At 41.0% G+C, this 22,499-nt stretch overlaps 1 protein-coding gene across 10 annotated transcripts in view; it reads left to right on the forward strand.

Annotated features, from left to right (window-relative positions):
* Positions 1-22,499, forward strand: part of LOC125463239 (potassium voltage-gated channel subfamily A member 5-like) — a 250,377-nt gene that overhangs the window by 41,314 nt on the left and 186,564 nt on the right. For 9 of the 10 annotated variants that reach the window (XM_048554243.2, XM_048554244.2, XM_048554246.2 and 6 more), the window contains exon 1: positions 11,047-14,074. In XM_048554243.2, the coding sequence (XP_048410200.1) occupies positions 11,104-12,564 (1,461 nt within the window). In that variant the 5' untranslated portion in view covers positions 11,047-11,103 and the 3' untranslated portion in view covers positions 12,565-14,074. Of the gene's footprint in view, positions 1-11,046; positions 14,075-22,499 lie in introns of those variants that run through there. The other variant, XR_009447229.1, reaches the window with a different exon arrangement.

Here is a 22,499-nt window from a genome sequence, read left to right on the forward strand (position 1 = left end):
GCATTTCTGTGAGAATTTTCTCATCATCTCATCATTTCTCATCAAGGGTGGCACAGTGGCTCATTGGTCAGCACTGCTGCCTCACAGCGCCAGGGACCTGGGTTCGATTCCACCCTCGGGCAACTGTCTCTGTGGAGTTTGCACTTTTTCCCCATTTCTGTGTGGGTTTCCTCCAACAGTCCAAATATGTGCAAGCTAGGTGATTGGCCATGCTACATTGTCCGTGACATTCAGGGATGTGTAGATTAGGGGGCCTATAGGAGGATCGGCCTTGATGGGAAGCTCTGAGGGTTAGTGTAGACTTGTTGGGCTGAAGAACCTGTTTCCACACTGTAGAGATTCTATGATCTGTGATGATTGGCTGCAGCCTCAGCTGATAATGCATATGTAATCCAAAGAACAAACATGGATCACTCTTTATGAAAATATTCTGGGGAGTTTCTGGAGGGTAAACCCTGTTAGAAAGTAGTAGCACTGGGGCGATTATTTAACCAGGGTGAATGAATGGGTTTGGGTGTGAGTTGAGGTTAAGTCCAAAAAAATTGCGAGCGCATCAGGAAGCTAGCTCCAACCCATTGACATTGCACCTAACTCCAGCTTTGTGTGCACAATCTCCCCAGAAAAGGAATGTTGTTAATTTCAAGATTTTAATTCAAGAACAGAAATCGCTGACATCTGCAGAAATCCCTTGGGGTCACTGGACCTGAAACATTGGCTCTGCTTCTCCCTGCACAGATTTTTCTGTCGGGCCTGCTGAGTTTCTACAGCAATTTGTGTTTTTGTTTCAAGTTTTCAGCATCTGTCATTCTTTGCTTTTTTGTTCAATATTTTAATTGTTCAATTACAGCAGTTATTTAATTGCAATGATATTGATGTGGTTTTTGTAATTTAATTCTTATTTCCTGGAGTTCCTGGGAATCGCCATTGTGAGGACACAGTGCCGGTTGAGATTGTTGAAACTATGTCATGAAAATATGCCAAAAAGATTCCCAGCTGCTTTTCTGTCTGTTTGGATGAAGGCTCTGTTCACAGTACTTGTGATGTAACGTTACTTTTATGACTTTGAAGTTGTTACCTATAGACTGGGCAGCTAATCTGTAGTTTGGCTTAGATCAGTATGGGATACCATTTTTAGACTTTAGGTAAGGACTATAATGGGAGAAGAAAGCAGGGAGCATCAATAGCCTGAAGCCAGTGAGAAAAGATCGGGTGAAAAGAGTGTTTTGGAGACCATTAACAGGCACACAGGATCTGCAGGCCATAGATACATTTCCCTGAAAAATCTGAACATCAATATTTGAGGAATGCCAGGGTCCTGCGTTACATGGTGTCAAACATATTTTATCATCCTAGAATAAGACCTATTACCAAGAGAACCTGGTAACCATGCTTTACCAGTGGCTGTCAAACTCTCTACTGCCGTCAACCTCTTGTCTCTGGATCCTTCCAGGGCTCTGTGGAGCCATTTGCAGGATCTCACAGTCAGTGACCCTCAAAGCTGTATGCTGATGGTTTGGTTGCCAGGGCTGTACAATTATGCAAAGCTTGGCTGTGATGATGTCAGAATGAGCTAACCCTCAGGTTTGTTGCTCTAACCAGCTTCCCACACATGCAGGGTATGGCAAATAAGGTAACCCCAGACCACCTGAAACTTCTCAACAACTGCAAGGACTTCCATTCCATCACAGTACAGCCTCAAAATGGTGTTTATTCTAGCATGTACGAAATTGACAGGAGCCTACCACGATGCTTAAATCCTGCTGAAGTCCACCTTTCCTGATCACTTGGCAATGTGAAGCAGACTTACAGCTGGATACTTGAGGACAAAGGGTACCCAAATTACAGCAAGGCTGGTGACACCTGTGAAGCAATCTGATGAAGGCCATGTGCAAAATTGATGACTTATCGGACAAATGAACACCTTGTTGAAGATGTGCTTCAGATATCTGTGCAGATCAGGAAGCACTCTTAAGTATCCACTAACCAGGCTTCACAGAATGGCCACAGCATCCTATATATTGTTTGACATTGCAGAGCACTAAGTTTGGATCAGTAAGCAGAATAAGGTAAAGAGCACAGAATCTCTTCAGATAATACACAGGAGGACGGTGAGGTGGAAGTGGTGAAGACAACAGCAGTGGGACATGGTACTGCCCTGGATTCCATCAATATTGTGAAGCTCACATTTGTTTCACTCATCTGTCAATCACTGACAAAAGTCACGCCTCTAATCTGTGATAATGGGAACTGCAGATGCTGTAGAATCCAAGGTAACAAAGCATGGAGCTGGATGAACACAGCAGGCCAAGCAGCATCCAAGCAGCTTGGCCAGCTGTGTTCATCCAGCTCCACACTTTGTTATCTACACCTCTAATCTGAGCTGCTTGCACAAAGTGCACCTGAAAACAACTAAGGTTCCTCTTCATTGCCACTCATTGCTCAGTTCATGCCTAGCCATTCATCACAAGCGTAAAGACCACTAGACAAATAGAAAGCAAAAATGAACAACACAGGAAAGATGGTGACAATTTCATAAGACTCAAAAGTAAAATGATGATGTAACGTTGTTTAACATGCCCATGTACAGACCCTTATGCAACCACAAGTCTTTACTTTTCTTTATTTGATCACTCCTACAAGATGCAAGCCCTTTATATTCACTGGTGTTAAACCTAAATTACTCCGATCCCTGCACTGAACTGTTGCGATGCTCCTACCCAATGTTCTCTTGCTTTTGGACCCTGTCAGGACCCCATGTACATCCCAGGCGCAAGGACAGCCTTGACCACTGGGACATGAGACAACATCAGAGACATTGACTGACTGGGGTAATGGGGCTAATGTTTAGGAATTGGAAACTCTTGAGCCACACCCACTGTCACCATCACTGACTACTTTCTTGTGAGTCAAAAGCTGGAGTCCACTATACTGCAGATCAGTGGTATGATGAATGGCAAAGGCAAGGTTATTAGTTATCCTGTTTAAATTGGCATTCATATCTTGGAAGTCATTATTGGAGGGCCTGCATGCACTTGCTTACTAGTTGTGTTTAATGCATTGTGCTCAGAGTCAATGGCACCCATGCCACTTATATTTGAGACAGATTTCACTGATCTCTCTTTAAGTTAGCATGGTGCAGCTAGAATGCCTGCCACTACATCACCCGTTCTTTGTTGATGTTGTCAAAATATCTTCCAAGTCATTGGTCCCTGATGTACGAGAAAGTGTGTCCAACTGAGAAGAGGTTGGACTATCCTGAAACCTCTAGAGACCACTCTCCATTGCAGTTCTTAACTTCAACATCTGCATAGGCTTTCTGGTACTATTTGAGTCACTTGATGAAAATCCAACTGTCTGCCTCAGTGGCTTTTTTGAAGTTTGACAGTCTGCACAATGTCTGTTGACGTGTTTGTGACCTCATCATCATCATCATCATCATCATGTTCTGTAACATCTCCTGCAGAGATACATGAATGCTGTCTGGAATGGTAAACACGAATCAGAATGGTCAAGGTAAGGATTTTTAATGTGATCGTTAATGCACATGATCATATTTCACTCAGTGCTGGCGTCAAGTCAGTTTGATGTCATGTGGCTGTGAGTGAAATGATGACAATAATCTCCCCATCTCTAATGGCCAGATATCCGAAGACACCATTAATGTTCAGCATTTCCTCCTCTATAAAGGCCAGTTGTGAGGGGTTCGGTGGGGGGGGGGAGGGGTAATCTCCAGCTCTTTGTGTCTTTGTTGTGTTTGTCCTCTCTTCTGCTGCAAGGACAGGAAGAACAGACCTACAGATGAGGTTTATCAAGAAATAGAGAATATTGGTTGAGAATAATTGTGCGGAAATGCATGATATTGCATAAATTTGTAGGGAAGTGCCAGAGGTGGGGATGGATAAATGCAAATAGGAAGAAATATACAGATTTAGAGGGGCAGTACTTCCAGCAAGGTAAGGTTGAGTGAGGAGTGATGTGCTGGGGTAGGCACCCAGGGAATTAGCATGATACACTCATCAGGACATAGATGAAGGTGCCAAGGTACTCACCTTGTCTTCCCTACTTTGGCCATTAAAGCAGTCATAGCACCAAATGTTCAAGCGTGTTCCACTGTGTGCTCTCAGGCAACGTCCTGTCATTAGTGAGTAGAATCTCCCTGTCAGCCACTACACCTCACAGCATTAAATCTAGAGAGGTGTCACCAAGTGGGGTAAAGACAGTAAAGTCTTGACTCCATTCTGCCAATTCCTTTTATACTGTTTCCAACTGCAAACTCCATCAAATTGATTCTTTGGAATGTTCCTTCAAGAAAACTGGATTTGAAAATGCATATTATTATTATATCTGCTTACAGTAACTGATCAAAAAAATTAGAAATAAAATGATTTTCCACTGCCTGGATTAAAAACTCACCAACTGTTGCAATGCACAATACACTTCCCTATTATTCTAGATACTTATGCACAAAGCTGCCACACAAAGTATACTGCCATACAGAAGCACATTAATTTGGCCAACTATTTCAGTTTTGTATGAAGTTACCTGAAGAGTTTCATAGTTACAGTCATTCCATTCTTGTAGATTTTGACAGACAATACTGTACAATAGATAAAAAAAATTGCTTTCTAGTTAGGAAATATAAGGATTGAAAGAGAGCTGTTACCCAAAAGAAAACTACAAATAAATAATTTGGACTCAAATTAATGCTCTGTTATGAATTCTTCCACTTGGGACACATAATGACTGCTTTTCCAGTAGGGTCTCAAATTACATGACAAGTAAAGGAGAGACAGCCAAATTAGAACCTACTGCAACTTTGTCAGTACTAGTAACTCTTTAGTTCTTAGTAAGCACACACTCAACATATTATTGAATAGTTTGACTAGGATCTAGATACTGCCTGTATGTGGTGAAATGCTCAGGTTCATTCTGACAAGTCTATACTTCTCTGAGTTCTGAACTCAGGGTCTTCTCCTCATGGTGGTTGGTCTTGAGTCATCACTCTTGATGTCTTTGATGTGTTTTCTTTTATATGTTTGCTCCCAATCTTCCAGACCATTCAATGCCATTACCATTGCTGAAGACCCTCATAGTTCGGAGCTTGTTTACCCAAGAGACATGTACACAGGAGATGTTTTTCTCCATAGTTAACATCAGACATTTGCTTCAGTAAGCAGTCTTGTTTCACTTCGCCCCTTTACAGCAAGCTCACTCAATGTCTTTGTGCAGTTAGCACAGTTTCCATCATGCTTTTCAAGCTTCATCTGTAAGGCAATGGGCCACAGATACCCACAAAGTACAGGTTTAAGCCTGTTTCTAAAGCTTGTTCTCCTTGGAATAAAGAAGGCACTGGTGTAGTGGTATTTTTGCTGGATTAGAAATCCAGTGATGAATGTAACTCTCTGCAGTTTTGAGTTCAAATCTCACCATACATATGGTAGAATTTGAGTTTTAAAAAAATCAAATCTGAAATTAACTTTCATAATGAGCATCAAGTTGATTGTTGTAGAAACAACTATCTGGTTCACTAATGCCATTTAGGAAAGGAAAACTGCCATTCTAACCTGGTCTGCCTTCCATACGACTGTTTGATTCTTAACTGCCCTTTGAATTGGCCTAGGAAGCCATTCAAGGTTCTGAGGAAGGGTCACCAGACCCGAAACGTTAACTCTGTTTTCTCCTCCACAGATGCTTCCAGACCAGCTGAGCTTTTCCAGCAACTTTGTTTTTGTTCCTAATTTACAGCATCCGCAGGTCTTTTGGTTTTTATTTTGTGCAGGAAACAGTTCAGTTGTATCACTAAAATGTCTCGAATGAATGAAACCAGACAGACTACCTAGAATTGACTAATGCATTGGAAATGATAATGGCAAACACAGCCTTGTTGCCTTTGCATAGTCCTCTTGACCAACATCTGAGGGCTACTCTCAGGTTTGGGAGATGTGTTCAACACACCAATCAAGCAACAGCCTGTAGGTATTTGAAGTTTTTGAGAAGATTTGTAGCTCGGTTGTGGATGAGATTGTAGACCGATGGGTTTGGTTGCAAACGTTTCATCATCCTGCTAGGTAACATCATCCCTGTGCCTCTAGTGAAGCATCGGTGTTCTGTCCCACTTGTTATTTATATGCCTGGATTTGCTGGAATGGTTGACACCTCTTCCACTTCCAGGTCTGTTTTCAGTGGTTTGTATATCAAACATTGAACTGGACCCAATATACATACCACTGACAAACAAAACCAGAAGTAATTCCAACCACCCCAGAAAACAAGGCATATAAATAACAAGCAGGACAGAACACCGATGTTTCACCAGAGGCGCACTGATTGTGTTACCTAGCAGGGTGTCAAAACGTCTGCAATCAAACACACTGGCTGAGCGAGCATGCCTACAACCTTAACTGCCTGACATGGTTATACCCATGGAATCATACTTGACAGATGATGTTCCAGCCAAGACCTTCATGCCTATCCCAACGATAACACATATCGAGCAGAGGTGGCATAACAGTGGCACATAGTCAGAAGGGAGGTACCCTGGGAGACTTCAATATCAACCTCAGACCACACGAATAAGGAAATGTCCTGTTGATTCCAATGTACTACCAAAGCCTGCCTCCTCTACTCCACCATAATGAATGCCACTTGGTGTAAGCATTGAGGGTGCCATAGACTCAGAATATACCCTGGGGGATTTCAATCTCCATCACTACAACTCCAAAAGGATATAGCTGCCCACAATTGGGTGCTTTACATATTGCCATTGCAAAGTCCAGGGATGTTGCTAGGGGAATGACTGTCACGACTGGCTCAAAAAATCAACTTGTTCACATGCAAAAGGTGCTTTTTCAAAAGTTTAGGGAGACATTTACTTCCTAAATACTGGGGAAGCAGCATTAACCATCCAAAGAATTGTGAAAACCTTTGTTGATGTGTGCTACACATATACATACACATATATTTACATATCTAAAGAAACTGTCACACATGGCCAATTACCAGATAATCATGATATAAATATTGGAGCTTTCATTTCATGGATCATATTACTTAGAGTAGAGAAATGGCAATACAAATTTGACCATGAATGTGTCAAAACTTTTACCATTTTAGCACATTAATTTCTTCTTTGGATTCAGTGATAACTGTTCTAAAAAGAAAATTGTGCCACATGTGGCCTGAGAGTTTATCTTTTTGACCCCATTACTTATTAGCCACAGCTGCATATTGAATGCAAGCAGTCCTGTGAGATGGAAGAATTTACAAACAAAAGCTGCCTCCTTTAGGTTGACACTGTCATGGATGTGATACAATGTCCAGATGTATCCTGATAGATCAATGGAGACAGATAAGGTTAAAGTGAAAGTGCCATTTAATTAATGGTAGTCTCTGATTCTGATGGTCAACAAAAGCAGTGCTCAAGGAAAGGATAAATCAAATTTCGTTGTTTTTGTATTGCTGTGCATTACAGCAACACAAACCTTCAAGACATCTAGGTTCTCACTGGGAGCAATTAGAAGGCTATATATGTGAGACAAAGGAACCCCTTCATTGCAGCTATTTTAATCGGAAGTACAACTGAAAAGTAGGAAATCCTTAAAAGTGGGAACCAGAAGATAGAAAAAGCAGAACAGAATGATGGAAAGCCGAGACCATGAGCCAATTAGAAACCAGCTTTTCATTTGCAGGTTCTATCAGGATTTCACATCTATTACTAATGTGAAATGGGACAGCAAATGAATTAACTTGTAGATGTGATTTGTAAGGGTTGTGCATACATTTTTGCTCAGACACTAGTGATTTAAATTCACTAAATCTAATAACAATTTACAGAAATTTGAATAGTACAGTACTAAATTATTAAGAAATGATGAATTGGAATGAGAGTTCACTAGTACATTACAACTGCGTGAGGATTTTTGAACATTTTATTCGTTCATTTGTCTTTATTTTCAATTAAATGCGATTTTTTTAAAGAAACACAAGTTATCAGTCTTTATTAATTTTCAAACATGCTGTTGTTATAAAAATGACAGCACCAGTTATCTTATGAAAGCAATGTTCAAGCAACAGCAATGAATCAAATGATCGATTCATTGAGGAATTAGTTCAGAGAGGATACTAGAAATTTGCTGCTCTTAGAAAAGTGTCTCATGACGTTTTAACATTCAGTTGAACAGACATGTGGCATTAACAGTTGACTGGACAGTCAGAAGCAGTCTGACAGTCAGAAGCATCCAAAAGGACATATGGCATGTTATGCTGAGGCCTATTCTACATTATTAGTGTTTTGCATTACTTGAATAACATGAGAAACACGTGACACATTTGCTGTAAATTCAAGATCTGCCAAACCCTACCTTGTGCTTAATCCTTAATCTTCAAAAATTACTCACTTGCAAGAACTCGCATTAACTACTTATACCCCATTCAGTGTGCAGAATTACTTCAATCAGTACTGGCAGGTGGTCTATTATAGCTACCTCTCTGACAAGCAGACATTGGGCAAAATTCCCTAATTCATTTCATTTCCAGTTGGGATACTCCAATCTGCTAAACTCCCCACATGAAGAAGGATGAACTGGCTCCCGTTCCAAATTCACCCACCTTCTCGTTACAGTTTGTGTACACAAATCTACATAGGAAGTACCATAGTCTGCTCAAGTTCAATGTCAGTAGCTATTCCAAACCTTTTGGAAAAGGCATTTAGAAAAAGACATGCCCTCAATGCGATTCATATATTTACTGGGATGTGGAGCAACAGATTGGTGTAGGCTGCAAATATTCTCGCACTACAGCCACCATCTCCTCCCAAACTCCTGTTGGATACCAAATCAATGCCAGAGTTTGGATTTTGCATAACTTCTACAACCAATCTGGAGGTGAGGTTCTCCAAAGTTATTACGGTTCTGGATGGATACCCAAAATCATTAAGCTGCCAAGAGAGATAGGATGAACTCGCTCCCTGTCTTTATTTATCTATCTTCTCAGTTGGTTGCAACAAAGTTATTTTAGACAGGATTCCTCTGTGTGGAATCCTTTCTCGCAGACCAAATTAATGTTTTAAAAGGGGCAATTTGAACTTCTTTCTTGAGTGAACAAATGAGTGATATTATTGGTTACTTGATGTGAAAAGAATCAATAAAGTAATATGCTTACATGCAGATAGGAATAAGAAGTGAGCCTTAAAAAAAACACAAAAATATACTTGACTTTGTAGTGCTGAGGGTCTTTTCTGAGAGCATGATTTTATGAATCGATTGTTCAATTTTTAGTACATACAATTTATTAGCATGAATAGTCCTCATGCCGTTCAGCATTTTAAGTGGTGGTGGCATATATTAGTTTTCAATCTCCTGGAAACTAGTTTCAGTTATGTTAGTGTGTTATTTTATGAACTATTAAATTATGCACCCTTTCTGGTCAAATATTCTTAAAATTTCATAGTTTGCATTCCTAAAACTCATGAGGTGATTCGTGTTCAGCCTCTATTTGAAGAATCTTTGCTTAGGAAGAGATCTAAGCAGGAATTTGCTTTCAAAACCTGAAGCAAAACCATGCCTCAGCATAAATGTGATGCCTTACAGATTGTGCACTGTGCAAGCTGTCACACTCATGGGGAGGGCATCAATCAGTTGGGATCATGATTACTTTGCATTAGTTTTAGTTTGACGGCTATCAATTTATTTACCACTGGATCACACCCATATGTTCCAGAAAGAAACAGCACCATACAGTTAAGTCCATCTGCTCTCTCAATCGCTGACCGAATTAAATCATCACTATGTCATTGAGTCATGCAGCTGTACAGCACAAACGTTTCAGTCCGACCAGTCCACGCTGAACATAATCCCAAACTAAGCTAGTCCCACCTGCCTCCTCATATGCTTAGGTGAGATGAGGCAGAAAAAGTAAATGTGCTTACACATGATTCTGTGGTTAACCTCTCACTGGAGGCTATAGATGGAGGAACCGGACATGAAACATGGCTGACCCAAGAGGCTCTCTCACCACTGCCATAGGCTACCAGAAAGTGATAAACAGCCTGGTTAGCCGTGACACCTTCACTGCCCATCAAGTTATTCAACAGACCTACATTCATATGTTGAACTAGATGGCAAAATGTGTTCAGAAATTTATGATAAATCCACAAACACCAGTTTTCACCTTTCCATTCTGGACAAACTCCGTGACCCGAGGTCAACCACCCAGCGGACCAGAACCCAGCTCTTAATTCCGGAACGGTTCTGGTAGACCCGTAAAGAGACCTGTATTTTTGAAACTGACCATGTCCTGGAGTGGGACTTGAACCCAAGCTCCTGACTCAAAAGACAGCACTCACCACGCCACAAAACCTCCCTGACCCAACTGTACAAAGCACTTGAATCACCACATAGGGTAAATAAAATAACATTCAAATGTTGGTTCCTTTCTCTTTAAAAAACAGTCGTTTAACATTCTACCTGTTTGTATAGTGAAATCGTTTAAAAGTGAGAGAAGGGTTGATGTTTAAATGATTGTGGTTGGCGATCGGGCTTGTATCTGGGAACGGGAAGGGACCGGGGCGGGGAGGTACAGGAGTGTGGACTGGGCTTAGTGGAGGGGTTAAGTCTGAGGCAGCAGCGCCCAGGGTCGGGGTGGGGGGGTCAGAGCGGTGGGTGATAAATTCTGCTGCTCATTTTCAGGCATTCGACGTCAGAGGGAGAGAGAGCTGCAATCATGATTTATTTGTTGCTCATCCGGGTTCCGCTGCTGTATCCAATGCCTTGATGTATCTCTGTGCCTTGCTCTGGGGTGGGGACTGTTGATCTCTGTCTCTGTCTCTTTGTGTGTGTGTGTGTGTGTGTGTGTGTCTCCCAGCGCTCCGCTGACTGATCAGTTCTCGCTAGATGTGGAATGTGTTGAATATTTAATGGCTCGGGGATGGACATAGCTCTGGTGAGGTTGCAGGACGGTGGCGCCGCTCTGGGGAGCTGCCAGAGAGGTGGAGGTGGTGCTGGTGGAGGAGGAGGAGGAGGAGGAGGCGGAATCTTAGCGCCCCTGGGTGTGAGCGCTGCTGGCCCGGCGGCCAAGGGCTACCTGGACCCCCCGGCTCCGGGCGAGATGAACGCGGCGGGGCCGCTGAAAGCCGTGGACCAGGCGCCGCCGGTGGACAACCTGCAACAGCAGCAACTGCTGGAAGTCAACCGCTCGGAGCGGGTGGTGATCAACATCGCCGGGCTCCGGTACGAGACCCAGCTGAGCACCTTGAGCCAGTTCCCGGACAGCCTACTTGGAGACCCCGAGAAAAGAATCAGGTACTTCGACCCGCTGAAGAACGAGTATTTCTTCGACCGCAACCGGCCGTGCTTCGACGGCATCCTGTACTTCTACCAGTCGGGCGGCAGGATCCGCAGACCCGTCAATGTCTCCATCGACATGTTCGCCGACGAGATCCGCTTCTACAAGCTGGGACCCGAGGCCATGGAGAGGTTCCGTGAGGATGAGGGCTTCATCAAGGAAGAGGAGAAGCCTTTGCCTCGCAATGAGTTCCAGAAGCAGATGTGGCTCCTTTTCGAGTACCCGGAGAGTTCCAGCCCTGCCCGGGGTATCGCCATTGTCTCGGTGCTGGTCATTGTCATCTCCATCATCATCTTCTGCCTGGAAACCTTACCCGAGTTCCGCGATGACCGCGACAGTGCCAGCAACTCTCCGCTCAACACCAGCGCCCAGAGCCCCGGGACTGGGGACAACAGTAGCCTCAGTGACCCCTTCTTCATCATCGAGACCACCTGCGTGGTCTGGTTCACCCTGGAGCTGCTGGTCCGCTTCCTGGCCTGCCCCAGCAAGTCGGTCTTCGCCCGGGACATCATGAACATCATCGACATTGTGGCCATCATCCCGTACTTCATCACCCTGGGCACTGAGCTGGCCGAGCAGCAGACCAATGGTCAGCAGGCCATGTCCCTGGCCATCCTCAGGGTCATCCGCCTGGTGCGGGTCTTCCGCATCTTCAAGCTCTCCCGCCACTCCAAGGGTCTCCAGATCCTGGGCCAAACCCTCAAGGCCAGCATGAGGGAGCTGGGCCTGCTCATCTTCTTCCTCTTCATCGGGGTCATCCTCTTCTCCAGCGCCGTCTACTTCGCCGAGGCGGACGAGCCGCGCTCCCACTTCTCCAGCATCCCCGATGCCTTCTGGTGGGCGGTGGTCACCATGACCACGGTGGGCTATGGGGACATGAAGCCGGTCACCATGGGCGGCAAGATCGTGGGGTCGTTGTGCGCCATCGCCGGCGTCCTGACCATCGCCCTGCCCGTGCCCGTCATCGTCTCCAACTTCAACTACTTCTATCACCGGGAGACGGACAACGAGGAGCAGGCTCAGTACCTGAAGGACGACACGGACAGCGAGCCCAGTCACTCAGAGGAACTGAAGAGGAGCAGGAGCTCCCTGGGCAAACCCTTGGAGAACAGTGAGGGGGTGAACAATGGCGCGGGGGCTCACCTGAAGGCCAACAGTGCCCCCGACATCAGGAAATCGCTGTACGCACTATGTCTGGATCCAAATACAGAGACCGACCTGTAGCCCCGGCCACTTTCCACATGACAACTCTCCAGACTTGTTTGGGGTTGACAAACTGAAAAAAAAAACCACTCAGCATTTGTACAAACCACACAGGTTAGATTAGTTAGGCGAGAAGAAAATATCAATTTTATACATCATTCTTTATCAGACCGTCAGATACATTCCAAGGGGTTTAGCTAAACACTTTGGCGCTGGTTCTTAATTTTTTTGGGGCGTGGGCTGTTGGAGGGGTTTGGGGTTGTTGATGAGACACCGGTTTTCTGCAGGTGCACAATAGGACAGCTGGAACTTGTGCACAGCTCCAGCCTCCGTCTTGTATTTGTTTTGCTTTCATTAATTGGAAACAAATGTAAAGTCTTAAAATTCCATAAGTTTATTTTTGAATTTGTAATTGAGGCAGGTGTGAAGTAGCTCAGTTTTCCTGTGAGGAAGAAAGGTCATGGACTATCCAACCCTTTGTTTCCTGCAATACTTTGCTCATGTTTTGTGTCATATATATTTATATATTTATATACATAAAATTAAGCGGTAGGAGTGGGAGGCGGAAATGTATTCAAACGCATCAAAGCCTGTCGTGATGAGAGTTCGCAACAGTGTTTGTTTTATTTACAATGTAGCTACCGTCAGAGAGAGAGGAAATTCAGTTTGCTTGGAGTCTTAAGGAAGACAAAAGTCGTATTTGTATTTAGGCAATGTGGGACTTCTCTGTTCGCAATATATTTTTTCAAAGTGTTCATGCGACAAAATTCGAACAGATCATACGAGAATTACTGAACAGTATATTTAGATAATTGGAGCATTCCTTGTTTATTTAATATTTATGGGGACTTAAATCAGCAACTTCAGCTTTTTGTACTGATTTTCCATGTTTGGAGAAGCACTAGACTCTCTCTTTGCTGGTAGAGCTGTCAAAGCTTATTGTACATCCACTTAATGTGTTGCAAATGATCTCATGTAAACAAAAATCCAAAGGAATTCGCTAGAGGATCCACTTGATCATATTTGTAATGACCTAAGTGAATGCATTGATTTATACTAATGTTGTAAAATAACTATTTTAAAATCTGCATATTTATTCTGAACAGTAAATCTGCAAAACTGGGTTCTCTAAGAACAGACGAAGATTGGGATTAAGTACCTGAAGTTTAACACATGAACTGTGAAGTAATAAAAGTTGATACCACAGAGTGATGAAACAACAAAAGATAACCAACACATTTTTTTGAACTGGAAACACATTTTAGATGATGACAAATCATTCTGGATTTGATATTTGCTATGACTCGTCTTTTATCTTTTGAAAATGTTTAGAGGAAGTGAACTTTGGACAACATTATATGTTAGGGACTGCCTTATAACTATCGCAAAGCTATAACAATTTGAAACAAATCTTGTGATGTGGAAGGATTTTTACCAGATTCTGAACCGATATTCAGAACACCCATGTCTTCAAATGGACAAAACACCTGTCTCTTGTGAGTGGCTCACTGCTGCAGGCACATGATCGAAGGTTAGTGTTTTACCATTTCTTTTTAAAACTTTGCTTTGCTTAAAAAGTAAACAAAAAATGAAGATTTTAAAAAGGGTACCATTTCTTTCATTTGTAACCCTTTTAAACATAAAAAAATTGAGTTACAGGACATTGTGAAATTATCAAAGTACTATCTACATTCATTTAAAAAATACAAGATCTTTCATTCTAATGCAGCTGTTTTGCTATTAAATGCACAGATAATTACTGGCTTTGTGAAAAGTATCAACAAAGAGCTACCATAATGATTTCACTGTGAGCTTATTAGTGTATTATCTGCTTTGCTGAATGACATTACTTTGATTGGCAGGTAGCCCTCTGCTGATGAGCAATCCATACCTTGAGACTTGAGCCTTTTATGTTAATTTCAGATGTTAATTACATAATGTTAGCAAGAACTTTGTAAATACTTACGATCTCTGATTCTGATATTTACATTTGAAGTTTTCTTCTGCCTTACATATACAGAAAGTTTACAAAATTACTTGAACATTAATTAGCACTATCTTGTTTCATAGATAATTTTCAAAAGAAATCTGAGACTGTTTTACAACCACATATCTGATATGGATTGTGCAACCACCTGGGGGAGACCACACCATTAGATATAATGTCCTGCCTTATTTAACAAAAATAGATTTCCAATTTCAAAACAGCTGAATTGAGAATCACCAGCATCAGTGCCACTCTTTTTATTCTTAAAAGATAAATGGAAAAGGGTGTTTTGGTTCATGATTTATGGGTCTTTCCTTGATATTGCCATCTTATACACTCCATGGGTTCTTAACATAAATTTAATTTGGTTTGCAGGAAATCTGTTTAGAACAATAGTTTATAACTGCTGTTTACAGCATTTTACCATTTGACAGTGTACATATGTCGGCATGTTCAGAGATCAAATGAATTCAGATGGCTGACTGTTTCAACATTACAGACTTAAGATTTTCTGTGTTGCTGGGTGATTGCGACATCATACCCACAGCAGGAAGATTTCTTCTGATCACCATTTCTCGTGAAAACATGAATACATTCTCAAATAACATGATTTTAATTTTGCTAGGAATACTAACCAAAGGAAATCTTCCTTTTACATTTTAATGTTGCATGTGCTTAGTGGCCAAGAAGAAAACAGTCCTGATTGTCATCGTATTTTGTTTGATGTTGTTTCTATTTATTTCTTATGCACATACATGTTTAAAGATTGTACTTTTCATTAATGAAGTGCTGAGCTCTTTTGTGTTTAATTATTTGTGAGTATTTGTTGAAAATGTTATTGACAGAACATATGAAATTATATTTTGTGTACTGAGTAGTGTGGACAATTGTCATGTCTTATTCACTGAACTAAACTTTAATTCGTAGCAGAGTTATACAAATAATATTCAATTTTATTACGGCACCTTTCTTTAAGCAAATCAAATGTTAGTAATCTGTAGGACTAGATGGTATTTGGCTTATTTGATTTGTACACCATTCTTGAAGAGTTGCCTCATCTCAAATTCAGCTAAGACTTCATTGTTCGTTAGCCACAAGTGCAATGATTCTGGGCAGTGTCAGTGTTGTTCCTCATGGAGTTGCCTTTCACTTACCGATGTGCTATTCATTCTTTGTTCACCCCTATTTCTGCTGCTGTTGAGGTTAATGAGCATATAAAGAAGGCAAAATGTTAAATGGGCATCCTATTACTGTTTTGTTCTCTATCTAGCAATAAAGGTGAAATTTCACCCCAAAGGCTGCTATTCCACCATACAAAACTACATATTCTTCACAAAATTGATAATACCACTGAGGAAGTGCAGAACCATGAATTATGAGGAAGTTTGTAAAGGTGCAACACCCTTTATATTGAGGCAGATCAATACGATGGAGAAAAGAGAGTTAAAAGCTGCATTGCAGCTATTATGAGAATACATGATGCCAATTTTGAATATTCAGTTTGGAAAATCAATGTTCTATTCCTTAAATTGTAAGAACCGGTGATGCTGGAAATACCCAGCATTTCTTTTGTTTTTAAGTGTTATTATGAAAATTAGCTAGGGGCTGCAGAGATGTCAGCTCCTACATCAATTGAGGTTAACATTTTCCCTTTTTACAAGAGTTTCATATTTGCCTGTTTATAGCACTTTGAAATATGTAACCTAGAAACTTAGACACATTATATTGGCTAGAAATTTTGTGCAGGCTGTTGCAGGCTAATATGAAATGTCTTTGGTTATTATCACCACATTGGCATGATGGCTCAGTGTTTAGGATCGTTGCCTCACAGTGCCAGGACCTGGCTTTGATTCCACCCTCAGGTGACTGTCAATGAGGAGTTTGCACATTTTCCCTGTGTATGCTTAAGTTTCCTCTGGATGCTCCGGTTTTCTCCCACAGTCCAAAGATGTGCAGGCTAGCTGGGTTGGCCATGCTAAATTGCCTGTAGTGTTCAGGGATGTGTGGCTTAGGGGTATGGGTTGGGTGGGATGCTCCAAGGGTCGCTGTGGATTTGTTGGGCTGTAGGGCCTGTTTTCACACTGTAGGCATTCTAATATTCTCCTGGTTTTCTGCTCTCCTTCTGGAACTATGGTAAGAGACTAAGAATGCCCTTTGTGGAATCTCATTGCTACTATAGGTGTTATTTGCCCTCACAGATAGTAATTTGGAATGATCTGTCAATTATAAGGCTAGTAGTTTTGCATCACTGTGTTATCCAGGGAAAATGTTGCTTCATTGTGGCAGTAGAGTAACTGTCAGCTGAAGTCATTCATAGCCTGGAACTCTAGGAGGAATGTTCTGTGCGGTTGGCACAAGCAGAGCAGAACAGGATCCTATATACCCATGGAAGAGACAGCAGCCTACATCACAATCCCAGAAATGTGGTCATTTAGATGAGGGTTCCATCACAAACTCCACTCAGAAACAACTTACTACTTTCTTCTCTTTTGCAGCTGCCTGAGGCTGTGTCAATTTGTGTTGAACTTTGGTGAAATATTTGGGTTAATGACCATGCATCTGTGCCATCACTAAGACACTTATTTCTACCTGTCTAATATTACTTGATGCTACTCTAGCTCATGTGTCTGCTGCTGAAACCATTAACCATGCCTTTATTACCCTAGACTTGACTACTCTGAAGCTCTGATTAACCATCTTCCAACTTCTGTAATTTGGAGGTCATCCAAAACATTGCCTGTACCTAACTGACAACAGCCCAATTCACCTATCGCCCACTGTGTGCGTTGACCTACACTAGCTCCCAGTTAAGCAATACCTCAATTTTAATATCCTTATCCCACTTTTCAATTTCCTCCATGCCATCTTTGTAATTACCTTCAGCTCAAAAATCCTCAGATTATCTTGTCTGTTCTAATTCAGCCTCATGCACAGCTCCAATTTTAATTGCTTCAGCATTGTTAGCTATGACTGTAGCTGCCAAGCCACCAAGCTCTGGAATTCTCCTTCTCCCAACTCAGAAATTTTGTCTATTTCTCTATGCCTCTTTCGTATTTAAAGATGTTCCTTAAAACCTACCTCTTTGACCAATCTTTAGGTCATGTACCTAAAATATGTTTATGTGACTCGTTAAGCTTTTCATTTTTTAACACTTGTGAAACACCTTGAAATATTCTATTACATTGAGCATTATATGTAAACATGCAGTGTTTTTGTTGCAAACCAGGAAGCATGCATCAAATGCAACAACTTGAAATCTGCTTGCAGCATTGCTCTTTTGGCATTGTGCCACTGTCAGTAAACATAGCCTGGAAAATGCTAAGTAAAAATTAAGAAGATGAAACTTGACTTATTCAGAAATAAATTTATTTCCAGAAATTGATTCCAGTAACTTGAGCTGGGCTTTTAAACCTTTTTATTTTGAAAGCTGAAGAGGTTTCTTCACAATACAACAAATTAAAAGCCAGTGTTAATGAAGTTGCTCAAGTCATTGGAATTTCTGTAGAATTTCAGGGACAGCGTAAGGAACATCACAAATAGACTCATATGATACTGCATGTTGAAGGATGGGATGGCAGATGCTAGATGTATCCCTTCATGACAAAACTGTACATTTAACTGATCTTGCTTACTGGTACAAAAACCAAACAGAATTCAGTTCACTTGGACCAGTGAAGCCTGCAGTGTCACATATGCAACCTGATCTCTTCCCTGAAATTTCATTGTCCTTGTTCAGAATTGCACACTCGGTATTCAGCACAACTTCTCTGTAAAAGGGACAGATTCTCCTTATGAACAGAATTTTAGTTGCACCACATGTACTTGTCATAATGCTGCTTGGCTCCCAGCAGAGTGAAAAGACTCTTTATTGTGCATGGAAGAAGCCAGCAACTATTCAGCACAATGAGACTACCATGTAAATGAGATGGCAACAACAACTTTGCATACTGCCAACCTCCAACAGAAACAGCAGAAGCAGGTCACAAATTATATTTTCTGTGCCCAGTTAGCAGCATAGATTAAACAATTTTTAGCATTAAATACATATGTATATAAAATAATATATAGAGGTATTGACAGTCATTCTGCACTAAATATTATGTTAACATACATACCTTATTAAAAATCTAAGACACTTCTTCCAGTAGCAAATCAAATGTGCCTACTGCCTATCTCTAACAATCAGGCTGTAATTGCCAATACAGTGTGGAAGGGAACCTGTCTTATTCTATAGTAATTTGCATTAGTGAATCAGCGCCCTACAATGCCAGGCAACCACTTGAATACATTAGTCAGCAGGAAGCTCTTATTGTTACTTCATATTATTCTGTTTTCCGTTTGATAATGGTTTAGACAAAATTGTGTAAACTCCATCTTCGTGAAAGATAAAAACGTTAATATTTTTCAACCATAATGTGTATGATGCATATTAGTTACTTTTGTTGATTGGAAATTTTCATAGAAACAGCAATAATAGATGTATTGACTGCTACAATAAGTAATAAGTAATATTTAAAAAATCATTATATTGCATGCAAATAATACAAATGAATGCAGTACCAGATAAAAGATCTGTCGTCCATGCACACAGTAATTAGTTAAATTTCATAGACACAAAGAGTCATCACTTGTGTATGATCAGGACCAAAAATAGATTCTTTTCATGTTATTCAATATTCAGAATGGCAAAATTGTAAAAGGAGATTATGTGGACAAAAGAAGTATAATCTGTATGCTAATGTTCTCACTCCATGAAAATGTTTTGTTAATTAGTTCGTGCATTTCCAATGAAATTTACATTTCAGTGCAAATGAAGTATAAATTTCAGAGTATGATTCAATGTTCAGTTAAGTTGTTCCATACAGTCATATAAAGCTGTGGTTTTGAAATTGTACTGAAGACAGTATTGTTTAGGTGTGTATTCGATTGTTGTGACCTGATTGTAAGCCAAGTATTCAACATATAGTAAGATTAGATCTAGTGAGTCATTCAAGGCAACATGTTTATATTGTTGAATGTCGACATTTCATCAAAACTTTTCATCTCACGCTCTAGACAATTTAAAGAAATACTGGTATGTGTTTGTGTTCTTGCCTCTGACAAAGAACAGGACCCTGTGAGTTAATGTGTGTCCTTTCCATGCACATAAGCACATCACATTGTGAGCCTCATTGATTATTTCAAATTGATTATCAGTGTAATTATTTATACATTAGGGATTATTTAGCAAATGTTGTCCATTTGAAGAATCACTCCTCATGCCGGATAGAGTGTTGTGGGTTTTGAAAGCACTGGCTGGTTGGATATGGTCAGTAACTTGTTTTCTGTAAACAGCTGAAGTGACATGCTGAGAGATAGTAGGAACTGCCGATGCTGGAATCTAAGATAACAAGGTGTAGAGCTGGGTGAACACAGCAGGTCAGGCAGCATCAGAGGAGCAGGAAGGCTGATGTTTCAGGTCTGAACCCTTCTTCAGAAATGGGGGGAGGGGAATGGTGTTCTGAAATAAATAGAGAGAGGGGGAGGCGATGATAGAAGGTGGACAGAGGAGGAGATAGGTGGAGAGAAGACGGATAGGTCAAGGAGTCAGGGATGAAGCCAGTAAAGGTGAGTGTAGGTAGGGATTTGGGATGGGGGTTGGTCAGTGAGGAGGGAGGGGCGGGTAGGTGGGAGGGAAGATGGACAGATCAAGGAGGTGGAGATGAAGCTAGTTTGTAGGAAGTTGGGGAGGGGGTTGGTCAGTGAGGTGGGAGGAGATGATAGGCGAGAGAAAAGATGGATTTGTCAAGGAGGCGGGGATGAGATGGGCTGGTCTTGGGATGAGGTTGGGGGTGGAGTGATTTTGAAACTTGAGAAGTCCACATTGAGACCTTTGGGCTGCAGGGTTCCCAAGCAGATTATGAGGCTCCTCCAGACTTTGGGTGGCTTCGTTGTGGTACTGTCTTCCCTCCTGGAAACTCCCTGACCTGTCTGTTTTCTTTCCACCTATCTGCTCCTCTGTCCATCTTCTATCATAGCCTCCCCTCTCTCTATTTATTTCAGAACTCCCTGCCCCTCCCCCATTTCTGAAGAATTGTCCTGAAGTGACATGCTGTTTGCTATGATTTGTCAGTTTTTGGGACATATGGCCTATATGCCATACACCTGTATTGAAATTTCAATACCACTTTACTGTGGGTTAGGCAGAATATCTTTCTGACTTGACAACACCATTCTGTTATGGTGAAACTGTGCCCTGTTCTTTGCATTTTGTACCTGTTTCAACTCAGTAAAATAGCTGACAGTTCCATTTTGTTTGTGAGCAGCACTCATTCTCTGGTTAATTTTTCAGGGCAATGTCTTGATCAATCAGACACAGTCCTGTGTGGTTTAAAATTTTAACAAAGCTTTGTTGTTTACTGTCAATCATCATTAACTGACACGTTTTCCATGATAACACTTCTACCAAACAAAATTCACTTGCTAGTCAATTAGCACCCTCCTCTCACACAGCACATAGATTGTTTCCCCTTTGTTATTTCTTACAAATTGTCATAATTGCAAGATGAAAAGTCTTGTCAAAATGTGGCTTTTTTTCATCAATACTCAACTTTTGTATTATCAAATGACTATCTAGAAATGTTGATATCTCCATGCCATGATAACATTCACCTTACGCATTTGTCTCCATGCCATGATAACATTCACCTTACGCATTTGTGTCCAGTTTTTAGTTTATTTGCTCTCTATATTTCACTGTATAAATATGTAGAAAAGGAGTCAAAGCAGTTAAGACATCCTGAACTTTTACTAGTATCTTCTTGTCTTAATACAGAAAAATATAAATAAAATAATGCAATGATAATAATTATTTTTCAATTTTCCATGTGAGCCTGGGCTACAAAGCAGAGAATTACTGGACCAGGGTAGAAAGATTATAATTTAGTACCCATTGTAATATTAAAATTTTTGTCCTTATCCTTATACTTTTGAACTCCTGTGAGCAGTATTATAAATGAAACTGCTCATGTTGAGCTTTCCAGTCATGGCAGTAACTCCTTTATCTGACTTGGTGAGGGTGGGTTGAACTTTAGTTTGGCTGTTCTGACAAGGAGAGCATTGAGCTGGGCTGGAATATTGACAGTACCTGTCTGAAGGCTGAGCCAAACACGGTACAGAATTGCAAATCAAATCCAGGAGCTGAAAATGAAGAATAGATACACATAGGCGCAACAGGAAGGTGATCTTCTAAAATTGCATTGGCTATGATTGAGATATCTTGACACCCGATTGTCTTCACCACTTCTTGTCATTCTGTAATTACATTCTTATTCTACTGGTAGTAATGTAGGATCTCTACAAGGGAAAATAAAATTAATGCACAAAAAACAGAAAAGATGCTCACTAAGGGTGTAAGTGGATATAAAATATATTGATACTACTCAGGCTTATTTTGTTTCTATCTGCTATACTTGTTCCTTTTCCGTCTTTCACAAAGTTAATATTTGAATTTGTTATTTTCATATCTTGTTGGTTTGTCTTTCCTGCCTGGATGTTTTCTCTTACTTTCCCTTTCTGTTTAAAGCTTCTATTTATTTCTGTTACACACTCTTAGTCACCTGTTGTCATCATGGGATACCCCTGATGTCTTGATGTCATGTGATACTTACAGAGTCGGCACATCTGATTATCTAACATAAGGAGTGAAGTCACATATATTTTAATTCCATTGGAGATGCTGAGCGGTGCAGAATGGCATTCAGAGGGTCAGACAGCACAGAAACAGATCCTTTGATCCAACTTATCCATGCCAACCTGGTTTTCCAAACTAAACTGGCCCCACTTGCGTGTATCCTTTCCCATTCATGTACCTGTCCAAATGTCCTTTAAAGATTGTAACTGTACCTGCATCTACTACTTCCTCTGGAAGTTCATTCCATATATGAACCACCGTCTGTGTGAAAAAGTTGCCCCTCAGGTGCCTTTTAAA

Source organism: Stegostoma tigrinum, chromosome 25 (assembly GCF_030684315.1).
Source record: "Stegostoma tigrinum isolate sSteTig4 chromosome 25, sSteTig4.hap1, whole genome shotgun sequence".
NCBI lineage: Eukaryota > Metazoa > Chordata > Chondrichthyes > Orectolobiformes > Stegostomatidae > Stegostoma > Stegostoma tigrinum.